This window comes from Calonectris borealis, chromosome 1, assembly GCF_964195595.1.
Source record: "Calonectris borealis chromosome 1, bCalBor7.hap1.2, whole genome shotgun sequence".
Classification (NCBI taxonomy): domain Eukaryota; kingdom Metazoa; phylum Chordata; class Aves; order Procellariiformes; family Procellariidae; genus Calonectris; species Calonectris borealis.
Window position 1 is genome coordinate 219,076,410 of NC_134312.1, and position 11,694 is coordinate 219,088,103.

Below are 11,694 nucleotides of genomic sequence, written 5' to 3' on the forward strand. Positions count from 1 at the left end.
ACGCCCCAGAGATGCTCCGGAACACGTTTGACGTCTGTTCTTCCCTTTTATTGAAAAAAACAAAAACAAAACCAAAAACCCCAATTTTTTTTCTTTTTTTTAGAAAACGCCATTTTACAGAAGGGACGCACGGGACAAGGGGTGGCGGTAGGAAACGGCCGGACGAACAGGACAGTCACAGCGCGGAAAAACCCTTCGCTTTCCTTTTTTTTTCACCTTGGAGATAAGCTTCGTGGCTGAACACACAGAATTATTTGTCTTCTCCCTCCCCACAACACATAAAAGGCTTTTATATAAAACAATCCCCAATTAGATAAATACAAAAATAAAGAAAACTTGTTGGCGAGCGGACAGTTGTTTTACAGAAGGATTTTGTCCTGAATTCCTAACACAAAAGGGAAAGGTGACGCTGGTGAAATGCGAATGGTAAAACCCCCCCAGCCCCCTCGGACACCACACGGCACGGAGCGGTTTGATAAAGCACTGCCAGGTAAAACCGGAGGAGGTCGGGGCAGCGCCGGTGACAAGGTGACAAGTCTCCCCTCCTGAGGGTCCCCACGGGCAAATCCTCCTCCAAGGTCCGCCCCAGAGGTGGCAGAACCAGAAAGGCAGGCACAGAGAGCAAGGCTTACTGTAGCTTTAAAAAAAAATCTTGGATCCAAGATTAAAAATCCCGCTTATCCAAAATGGAGTAGGACTTCAGGACAAAAACAGAGGCAATTATTCACTTTCTTTACTATTTTACTTTATTGGTGTTAATTTAGCACGTTCCCAGGAGGCAGGTGGCGTCAGAAATCATTTTATTTTCCTCTCCAAGGCCAGACTATCATGCAGCTTGGACACCTCCGGCTCGTAGGCCTCCATGACTAACGTCCCGTTGTTATCGAAGAATTTCGCGATGGATTTGGTGAACTCGGCTTCCCTCTGCTGTTTGGTTTTCCCGCTGATGAAAGTCAGCTTCAGGGTGTACTTGTCATCAAACCTGCAGGAAGGGCAGAGAGATTTCAGAGCAGGACTGAAGCCTGTCTCAGCTGAGACGCCAACGAAAAGCTGACATGAAATCCTCATCTTTGTCAAGGGGAAAGCCCCCAGGAGCAGGGGTCCCCACACAGACACTAACAGCTGCATCACGCAGCATTAATTATAACACAATTAAAGATTTTTATACTCTCTGTGATTAATTTCCACCCCCCCTATTTAAAGAGAAGTGAAATGTGAACCTTTGCGGCAGATAACCGCTTGGCACCGCTCCCATTTCTAGATTGGGACGTCGATTTGGACGGAGCGAAACAGATTTGTAGGTATACAAAAAAAAGGAAAATATTTAGAGTGATCCTACGGAGATACAGATGGAAATGGTGCACACGAGACCGGTGAGCCCGTCCCAGATAGCTGTTACTGCTGAGCAGCAATGTTCTGCAGTGAATATTAATCACGAGTTGCCTGGGAAGCCCCAGAGATCACGGCACAGTAGCCGATCCTTTGCGGAAAGCTCACGTCCCCGGTGCAAAGCCACCAACATTGCAGAGACACCAATATTTTCCCCCATTTTCTTTATGGGTTACCCAAAACGCAGCTTTTCTGCCCCGCCAGTACAGGCTACAGGCGCAGGCAGCACAGGCAAACTGAAGCCATGACGGTACCGCACCACCGCGCTGCCGCTCGCTACGTCTGGAGCAAACGATACCGTTTGAGACTGGAGGAGAGCTGCCAAACGTCGTCGGGGTCCATCCCCGCGGGGTCTTTTCTGTGAGCTACAAGGAAAATACTCTTTTCTTTGTATGAGGTATAGATAGTCAGGATTCCCATCATCACAAAATATGTGCAAAAAAAGTTAAGGAAACTAAGAAGTTGCAATTAGAAGTAGAAATTAGGCAGAGAAATTGCTTGGACCCCCTCAGACACCGTTGTTTAACCACCTCTCATGACATTATAATTCCAAACAGGATGCTTGGCTAATGCCTTGTTAGCATGTGAAATTAAATAATTATTGGGACACTTTCTTAAATCTTTGCCATTGCACAAGAGCATTAATCAACGCCTGGAAGCGTGGGGAAAGCAACAACTCCCTAACACGCTTTCCTGACAGGGATTTCTCCAGCCACATAAAATGCTTCGTTCATGAAACCATGAAGTAAAGCGGAAATCACAACAATGAAATAGTGTTTTCAATTACTTTGCTAAATTTTTGGAGCAACGTCTGTTGGGAGATAGCGGGAAAACGTGAGACCAAATGAGCCACGGAATTAGAATCATAGAATCACAGAATTAATCGCTGTGCATTCCTCCTAAGCATAGATCAAGCAATTAATCTTTCTCATTTTTAGAATTAAGTAATTTTAAGTGCTGCAAGACAAATTATCTCAACATTCGTGCTGAAAGCCAACCAGAAGCCTGGAACAACAAAATGACTTGCCCAAGATCCCGCAGCCCTTAGCGGTACAGTGACTCCCAGGCCGGCAATAAGCTTCTGGGCTACCAGTTCATGCTGCCTCGCTGGTACCATCAAAACTGCCCTTGAAAGCGGGCCCATCGGCAGCTCTTGGAAAGCACCGCATGTCCATCACGTACATTTAGGTTGTAAAACTTCTGCAGGTGTCTATCTTGCTACAGGAGCTGCAGGGAAATCAGTGCCATGCTGACCCTCTGAGCCCAAACAGAAAAAAAAAAATCCCAGCTGTGCTGTAATACTGGAAATTTTACAGTTGACTTCTAAACAGAGTTGACGTCTAAACATTTAAACCCTGGTTTGTAGCGCTGCCCTCCTAAACGCAGCGTCTGCTCCTCTTTGGCGGAGGTGCTGGCAGGAATTACCTCCATTACCTTCACTCTCGGTACCTGATCTGTCGTATCAGTAAGGACCAGATGTCTCTGTAACCAGGCTATAGGTAGAATTGGAAAAAAAACCTAACCAAAACACAAACCAACCCCCCAAAGCTTTCAAGGGCAGATCTTCAGTTTGAGATTAACACACCTACGCGGAGGAGTCTCTGCGCAGTCGGTGTCTGAGATCTGGGAAGTCACCTTGCTGCGGTCGGGAGCCTGGAGAGCAGATCAGCTGCCCAGGCAGCTGCTGACTCCTCTGACGTGAGCTGAATTGCTGTCCAGGCTTCCACGCCACTGGAGGGGAAGGCTGGACCCCCAGATCACCCAAATTTACGTGTGTTACAGCCAGACAGGCAGGAATTTTGCCGTCACATGAAAACTACTTGATTATCAGCTGATCTCCACACGACGGGAAGTAAAATTCCCACGGGCCTGAAAATGAGAATACAGAGAAGGGTTTTCTTGTGCTTCATGGGGAAAAAAACCCCTTTTGGCATAAATGAGACAACATCTGTAAAGGATATGATACAACACAAAAGGCAAGAACAGGTTTGGATTCAGGAAAGGGGTGCAGGTAATCCCAAATCAAAGCTACAATCGCAAAGAGACAAGAGATTGTGCAGATGATGAGGCGGCCGTCAATCAAACGGAAATTTTCGACGTACTTGTACTTCTCCAGGAGAACCTGCAGGAGAAACACGCAGCCAAGTTTATTTTGTGCTTTTCATACTTTTTACAAACCGCTTCTGGAAAGGATTTAGATAAAACAACCTCGATTATAGGGGTAAACTGAGCAGAAACTTTATACAGAATTAATGTCTGCATCAGACATCGTAATAATTGCTGATACTCTGAGCCCAAACACTCCTTTAGCCACGGGAATGGCAAGAGATGCTACAGAACCAGCATGGCTACGGGTACTTCACAATCAAAACTAAAAAAGTTTACAAAGTTTTTAAAATAAATGTAGAAACCTAAGAAAACAGTGTGTTTCCCAAGAGGGAGAAATCGGCAGTTGCAGAAAGTACCTTTTTGGCAGAATCGTCCAAAGAATTTTTCACAGCTGAACCGTCCCATTTGTCAATTTTTACCGGCTTGTCGTCAATCTTCCACTGCAACGGAAACCAAGTGGAATTAAGAGAATTTGGCACGGGTTAGCCTTTCATTTTAATACGCTTGTTCCTGTCGTGAGCACAAAGCATAGGAGGCAACCCAGAAAACACCCACCTGTGTGGCAAAACCTGAGCAGAGACGGAGGGAATCCAGGGCCTGTTACACAGCTGTATCGCACCAAAAGTCACCTCAGCACCAACGTACCCATTACCCTTGCAGATTTAAGCTTACATATCTTGTCAAGGGTACTGAAGATATTTGGTGGAGCGACTTTTTACATCAGTTTTATCCTAATTTCGATTCTGCGTTTGCTGTTCCCGCTGCCACCCACAGAAAGTGTCAGTTATGACTTAATTCTTGCCTCTGAAGGTATTCACGCTTTTCAGCCAAGCCGTTACAAACAGACCCTTTGGGGGTTGATGAGAGGAGGAAAATTTCAAGGGTACAAGGGGAGAATATAAAGGCACGAACAAGAAATGAAGTTTCAGTCAGACCATCCTCCAGAACAAAACCAAAAGACTGTGTCACTCTTCTATATTCAGATTTTCCTCATAATCTGTTCCTTCATCAATAATAAATCTCAGATACAACGGCCCAGCTTTTCAAAGGGGTTAATTTTCCTCTGAACTGTATTATTTTTTTGGTGACACTATTCCTTTTAGCCACAGTTGGACACATGAGCTTGAGCCCTGTGTATTTTAAGTCGTCAATTATTTCAAAGTTGACTGACTTGAGCTGAAATTTTAGCTGCCATTAGAAGCAATTCTCAACTTCACTCGTGTTATTTCCTGCTCCTGACACTCACAAGCTGGATTTACTAACTACCTGTCAGAAAAGCTCATCTCCCTTCTCTGTCAGGAATGAAACCATTTTAAAGTAAGATGTAAAACCTCTACTTCCCCCACACTCGCACAGGCAAAAGCCTGATTATCCTTCGGCTCTGCAGGTATGAATTGTTAGGTGCACGGTAAATGTCACTGTGTGTGCACATGCAGTAGCTGCTTTAGGAGGGACAAAAGAAACAGCCAGAAGCATTTAAAAGTCACGGGCAATTGGGAAAGAGCTCTCACATCAGTGTAAGTTACAAAATATTTTAGGTGGCTACTTTTTTGTAGCCACCAGTTTTTCCTAAGGTTAATTAGCACACATGACAATTGAAAGCCAAACCCTTTCCCATGAAAGAATATAGAACAATTCTTTCAAAGATTTATTCTTCCTTATAAAAGCATCTACAACAGGTTTATTTCTTGCCCTTAGGAATTCCCAAAGATTAAAGTATCAAGAGCTAGACTAGGGAGAGGAAAAAAATACCTTTTTTCCTACTTAGTGAATTGGAAGTCAGAAGTCTCTAAGTAATAACACCAACACCCAATCCCTCTTTCCTTATCCCACAGATAAAACAAAAAGGCTTTGAAGAAACCCATTCAGACTTTACGTCACCGCTCCCAGGTGCGGCCTCCATTTCTTGCGAGGGAGAGGAAGCAAAGCCACAAGCCTCTCGATGTGGAAATGTACTCTGCTTAGCGAAACTCTAGAACAGAGTACTTTCCTGAAACAGTACCACTACTTCTGCTACAGAATTATTCTTGGAGGGTGCAGAAAAGTCCTGTTATTTTAAAGACAAAAATATTGACTAGTAAGACACGAGCAGGACGCAGCACAGCTGATTTGCTACTGGACACACCAATAACTGAACCCTGAACTCAGATGTGACTGTGGGGAAATATTCTGTCCTTTATTGTACTCATACAGCTCAAGCGAAGGCAAGCCTTACCCAGGAGGGAAGGCACCATTCAGCCTGCAGAGTTTATTTTTGTTACTGATAAAACTCCCTGAAAGGCTCAGCCTTTATAGCTGGTCAACCCTTCCCCTTGATGCTTTTCACAAATAATAAAGAACAAAATGAATGAGAAGTTTTTAACACCACAAGGAACCCCAGCAGGCCATCTGAAGCCTTCCTTCAGACCAGATCTGCCTTTAAGTACAGTTGTGATTTTTTTTTTCCAAAGGCCACTAAAGGAATCATTCTGAAGAAGTAAAAAATATATCTGAGCAAATATTTTGAATAACAGTTTTCCACATTTCTAGGGCTAAAACAAGACAATCCTTAGTATAAAATATGACAGTGTTCTCCAGCTTGTTCTTAAGTGAGAACGGGAATCCAGAGATACTTGAGAAGATATCACTCAAGTCATATTTTTGTGATATGTTTTACAATTAAATATTGGAATCTTTGCTTTTAGCAACAGCATGGTTTACCTGGTATTAAAGCACAATGCATCTATCCCATCATCAACGCTCAAGTTTTTAATCAATCTTATTATGTCTGGTTTTTCTTCCTAAAGCCCGTGAGGATGGAATCAAGGCTCGTGCTAAAATTTCTTCTCTTCTCCTCCCAAATAAACCCAACAGCTTTCTAGATATACTTGAAGACAGACTAGCTGGAAAAAAAACAACGAGAAAAGCTCAAGAATCAAGAAATAAATGAAAATAAAGCCCAAAGCTTTTTTTTTTTTTTTAAAAAAATCAACTTCAAGATTTTAAAGCTGTTTTATAGGTACTCTGGAAACCAGCCCGGGAGGCACAGGACTGCTAACACTTCACTTGCAGATGGGATTTGCACAGAGGGGAATATCTGGATGCAAAACGAGTCGAGGCACCGCCATAATAACATATATCCAGGAAGCCCCTGACAGAGCGAGAACTAGATTCTTGCTTCTTGCTCTCTGTCCCGAACCACCTGACACTGGAATTGCCAGATAACATCAGTGATATTTAACTGTTACCGATCTCTAACAGAGAACCAGCTCTTTCAGGAGTAGATGTAAAGCCCACGTGACATATTTTTTGAAATAAAGCTGTTACTGGGGAAAAAAAATCTAATCTTAGACTGTCTAAAGCAACGAGCTGAAGCAGCAGTTCTTCAGTTCTTGGTCAGGCTTCCCTGTGACTGAGGCTGTTCTGCTCCAAGACAGTAACAGCTCAATAATCCCAGGGCGGTTCATGGCAGAAGGGACCTTGTAACGGGACACATCTGCAGCTTGGGACTTCAGCCAAGGAGACGCGTTAGCCCTCCCTTTACCTCAGTCTTGATGTCCCACGAGGTTACTTCTCCTAACTCAGTACAGCACTGCAGTGCTGCTGCTGCTTCTCTTAATTCTTCCAGGCTGATCCGCAGGACCAAAGAGCTAGGGAGAGGATGGGACGCTGCGCTGGCACCCGGAGTGCCAGTGCTGTGGAAGAGGAGCAGAAGGAGCTGCTCAAAGGCAACGATCAACATCCACGCTACCTCGGTACCCAGACGTGCACAAAAACGTATGCACATCTGTACACTGAGGTCTATATACCAGTGCAACCCTGGGCAAAACCTTCGACCGATGGCCATCCCCACGTTTAGCTTGGAAGAGAGCCAGAGATTCGGCCCCTACCACCAAGTGCTCACCCTCAAACATGGGGGAAAGCCTCCACCCCCTCGCGGGTCTGCAGAACAGCCCTGCCTTGCCTGCACCAGTTGGGGAGGGAAGGTGAAGCTGCACCAATGTCCTGCGGAGCCTGGCAGATGCAAACGTGTCTCCTCCTCCAGCTACTGGATGGTATTTTTCAACCAGTTACTCATTTTGAGCACTTTAGGTGCGAGCTCTAAAGGCTTCAAAAGAAAACCTCAGATTTGGTTCCAGTCTGACGGAGGAAAAGAAAAACCCAACCAGTTCAAAACAGTTTTTTAGTTTGGGTGGAATTTGTCTCCTTTGTTTTAAAAACCAAATGAAAGGTTATCATACTTGTCCTGAACACATCCTAACTGTGATTGGGAAGCAAATAGAGTGTTCTACAGCCAGGCACACCTAGGAAGTGGATTTGGTACCTGAAAGCGTACCCATGTAAGAACAAGGCTTCAGAGCAAAGACTGAAACATAGCCAGTGGTTACTTTACTTAAAAACAAAGAATAAAATCAGAAATCCAATTTCGGAAAGCCGCAAAACCAATCTTACACTAGAAGCACACAAGGGCCCCAGCTGTTCATATCTGAGTAAAGATGCTGCCTGCAGCTGGATTGCAGCTGGAACATTCTGCTCTTAGCTCCAAAAAAAAGGACAGCAAAACAAGTGCTTGCTTTCACAGCAGACACTGCAGGATCTGAGCACTTGCAAGGCTCGTTTGCCAAGCTATCACCTACCTTCACTTAAATCCCTTCACAAAACTCCCTCATAAGCAGGAGGCACGGAAAAATCCTACGGGAGAAATTTCAAGATATTCACATCTCAGAAGAAAAACACAGGACAAACTTAACTTTTTCCCCCTCTGCCTTATTCCTTCTGCCGCTACTGTCAGCCTCATTTACACCACGTCCAATTTTAGCCTGCAACACCTTTTGGGTAGCTAGCTTTTCTCTTCAAATATTGCTCTGAAGTTTACAGCGCACTTTGGGTATTACAAACATAAATAATCAAGTTATACAGTAAAAAAGATTTGTTGCTACTGCAAGAGGAGCGTAGACTGTATGAACTCTTCAAGCGGAATAACATTTCTGCATCTAATCTGTGTCTTGTATTGCAAGGATGAAAAGAAAGTAACCTCCCCTTCCTAAACCCTAAAATCAGAAACTCTTCAAACCGGGACCTGCAACGCCGCAGCCGAGGGAGGTTGGAAGAGCCTCAGCAGATGATGCACATCGACTCCCTCAAGGCACACAGCCGACACTGCAGCTGATTGCCTCTTCCTGGAGGTCGGGCTGCAGCCGACAGAGCAGCGAGTGCCAAACCGCAGGTCTCCACCCCACAACATAAATTCTAAAATAACAGTGACATCGCAGACCACGAGCCTGGCAGAAACAGGATTTGCAAGTGGCAGAGTCCAGGGACACCCCGCTGCCTATCAGTTCCCTCCTCTTCCTCTTTAGGAAGAGTTGTAGCAAACTTCAGCAAGTCAGCGTGGCCGTTCTCAGCTCCAACAAGCTCAGCCTCTGCCTTGGAGGAAGGAATTCTGGACCTCACTCTCCCCAAAATACCACTGCTGCCCGCCTGTACTTAGAGTCAACATCTCCTGGTACCAGAGAGCTCCTTTTGGGGCGCAGGAGCGGAAGGCAGTCAAGGCAGTTGGTATTCAGGAAGTGGTTTCAGTCCTGGAGCTTGCAAAACCTTCGAAGGTTTTGCTCTAGTAGAGACAGAGTATGGTTAATAACTTAGTTTTGTGCTAAATGGGTGCAATCTCTAGGTTTTCGAGAGGGCCACTCGAGTGGCTACGTTCGAGTAGCCACTGCTGTACACCATTTTGGAGTCAGTGAGTGTGCACTCTTAGGTGGTCCTGCTTAAATCGGGAGACGTCAGGAGGTGCTACCCAATTATCACAAACACTGAAAGAAACTGAGAAGGATAAAAAAAATGTAGTTAAAACACAAATCTCCCTAAACTCATCCTGATTTAGCTTACTAGCAAAGTATGAAAAGATACACTAAACAAGCAACCCGTCCTAAGACTTTAAAGCCTCGCTGATAAGCCATCATTTCTCTGTTCGAGAAAAGCTTGAGCAAATGATGGACCTAAGGCCACAATTCTCCAGGTGATACCTCAGCAATTCAGGCGTCGGTTCGCAGAAATGATCAGATTTCATTTAAGTCATGCAGGGGGAGGAAAAGAAGACACACAGATCAACATGGGGACAGAAGGAAAAGAAGACAGAACATCATCAAGTGTGTGTATGTACTTCAGGTAGAAGCCCTGCTGAAACTATTCAATGGTTTCTCACTAAAGGATTCAGGTCCCGCACCAACAGCCTATTTCCCTTACCAACAACTCCTTTTCCTTCTGAAGGGACTATGCCTCAGCATCCACAGAACACAGCAGGAGGAGCAGGAACGCCTCAAGAGCATGAGACTTTCCAGAATTCTTGAAATTTAATCACATAGCACTGTCATTTCAAAAACGAAAGCTGAGCACATTTGCGGAAGATATCCAGAAATACTTCATCGGCACACCTTCCCCTAAAAGAATTCCCTCAACAACTTCATCTACTGTTCTGAAGAAATGCCGTCAAATCTTAGCGATAGTAAGGATAGCCTCATATCAAACAGATGCAAGAAAACTATACTCTTTACAAATTATGGATATACAGATACCAATGAAAATCAAAGTGTTGTCAACTGCAGTCATCTGTATTTTAAAGTTCAATGAGACCAAATACACCACTCTGAATACACCCTTTTGCAACCAGAGATACAGACACAACTCTTGCCATCTCCTTGTAGGAAAAAAAATGCCTCTTTAGTTTCAGCTACCAGACTGCCAAATACCGCAAAGGGCTGTGACACAAACACCTGACTGCTTAAAACTGAGCCGAGATCAAAGCCACTCCACAAACAAGTTCCTTTAAACTAGGAAGTTTAAACAAGACTGGGCTTATCCGCATACTTTTACGGTACGCTCGCTCTGCCTGACATCTCTGCCATACCTAGCGTTACTTTCCTGGCAAAAGACCCACCGGGAGGAGCGCAGCTGTACCGCTAGCCGGGCTTTTCTCAGGACGGCTTGGCTAAAACCAGCCACACTGGCAAAAAAAAACAAAAACCACACCAAAAAAACAACCCACCCCCACAACGTCTCCCCATTTAAGCAGGACCACCTAAGAGTGCACACTCACTGACTTCAAAATGGTGTACAGCAGTGGCTACACTCCCGCCTGCCCGCGGAACGCTTCCTCCCTCCCCGGGGCCTCTTCTGCCACTTATTGCCCGGCTCCTACAAGGAGGCAGCAGCGGGTGGCCGCGCTGCTGCCGGGCGAGGAGCCCCCCGCAGCCCCACAGCTGAGGCGGGGGATGCCCCTCAGCAAGGGAGGGGGGGGCCACCGAAGCCCGACCTCGGGGGGGCTGCGGCTCGGCCCAGCGCCGGCTCGGCTCTAGGGACACTGCTGAGGCGGGGGGCGGCGGCGGAGCCGCGGGCGGCCCGCCGCACGGTACCTTGTCGAGCAATCCGTTCCTGCCGCCTTTGGCCGCCATCTTCTCGCCGCCCTCCGCCCCCGCCCTCGCCGCGCGACCTGTTCGCTCCTGATTGGCCGCGCGCGGGGGCCGACGGGTGCGGGCGGGAGGAAAAACCACCCCCCCGCCGCCGCGTTGCACGCTGGGAAGCGCAGTCCGTGCTGCCCGCGTTCCCATGTTGCTATGGCGACGGGGCGGCGCCGAGGGCAGGCGGCGGCCGCGGTGCGGGGCCCGCTCGGGCAGCGGGGACGGGCGGGTGGCTGGGGCGGCCCCCGGTCCGCAGGGTAAGGGGCGGGTAGCGCCGCCCGGCTGGGCTGCCTGGCTCTGGGGCCCGGGGAGGGAGAGGAGGAGACGCGTGCGAGGCCCCTCTGGGCAGTGGAGGACCGTGAACTCTATGGTCGTCGGGGGTGTGGGGGGGTGGCTGTGAGGGGATGGGGGGGGTGTGAGGAGTGGGGGTGTCTGTGGTGTCGTGGGTGGCTGTGCGGGGGTGTGTGCGTGTGCGAGTGGGGTGTGGGAGGGAGCCCACGGGTGTCTGCGGGGGGTGTATGGGAGGGGTGGGTGTATGTGGGGTGTGATGGTGTTTGTGTGGGGGTGCGTGGTTGTGCGGGTCTGCCAGTGTGGGGAGTGTGTGTGGGGGTGTTTGTGTGGGGTGTGCATCGTTGTGGGTGTCTGATAGCGTGGGGAGTGGGTGGGTGGGTGGGTGTACGTGGGGTGTGTGTGGGTGTCAGTGTTGGTCTTTTGGGTGTTAAGGGCCAGGGTTGTGTGCATGGCAGGGTATGTTTAGGAG

The 11,694-nt window shown here is 47.2% G+C and overlaps 1 protein-coding gene across 1 annotated transcript; it reads right to left on the minus strand.

Moving 5' to 3' along the window:
- Nucleotides 1–26: 26 nt before the first annotated feature.
- Nucleotides 27–11,234, minus strand: SPCS2 (signal peptidase complex subunit 2). The gene is made up of 5 exons (XM_075140443.1): nt 10,890–11,234; nt 3,855–3,938; nt 3,351–3,511; nt 1,688–1,822; nt 27–982 (listed from the first exon to the last, which is right to left on the minus strand). Exons 1-5 carry the CDS (start codon nt 11,082–11,084, stop codon nt 796–798), a joined length of 762 nt encoding a protein of 253 aa, XP_074996544.1. The 5' UTR covers nt 11,085–11,234; the 3' UTR covers nt 27–795.
- Nucleotides 11,235–11,694: the final 460 nt, after the last annotated feature.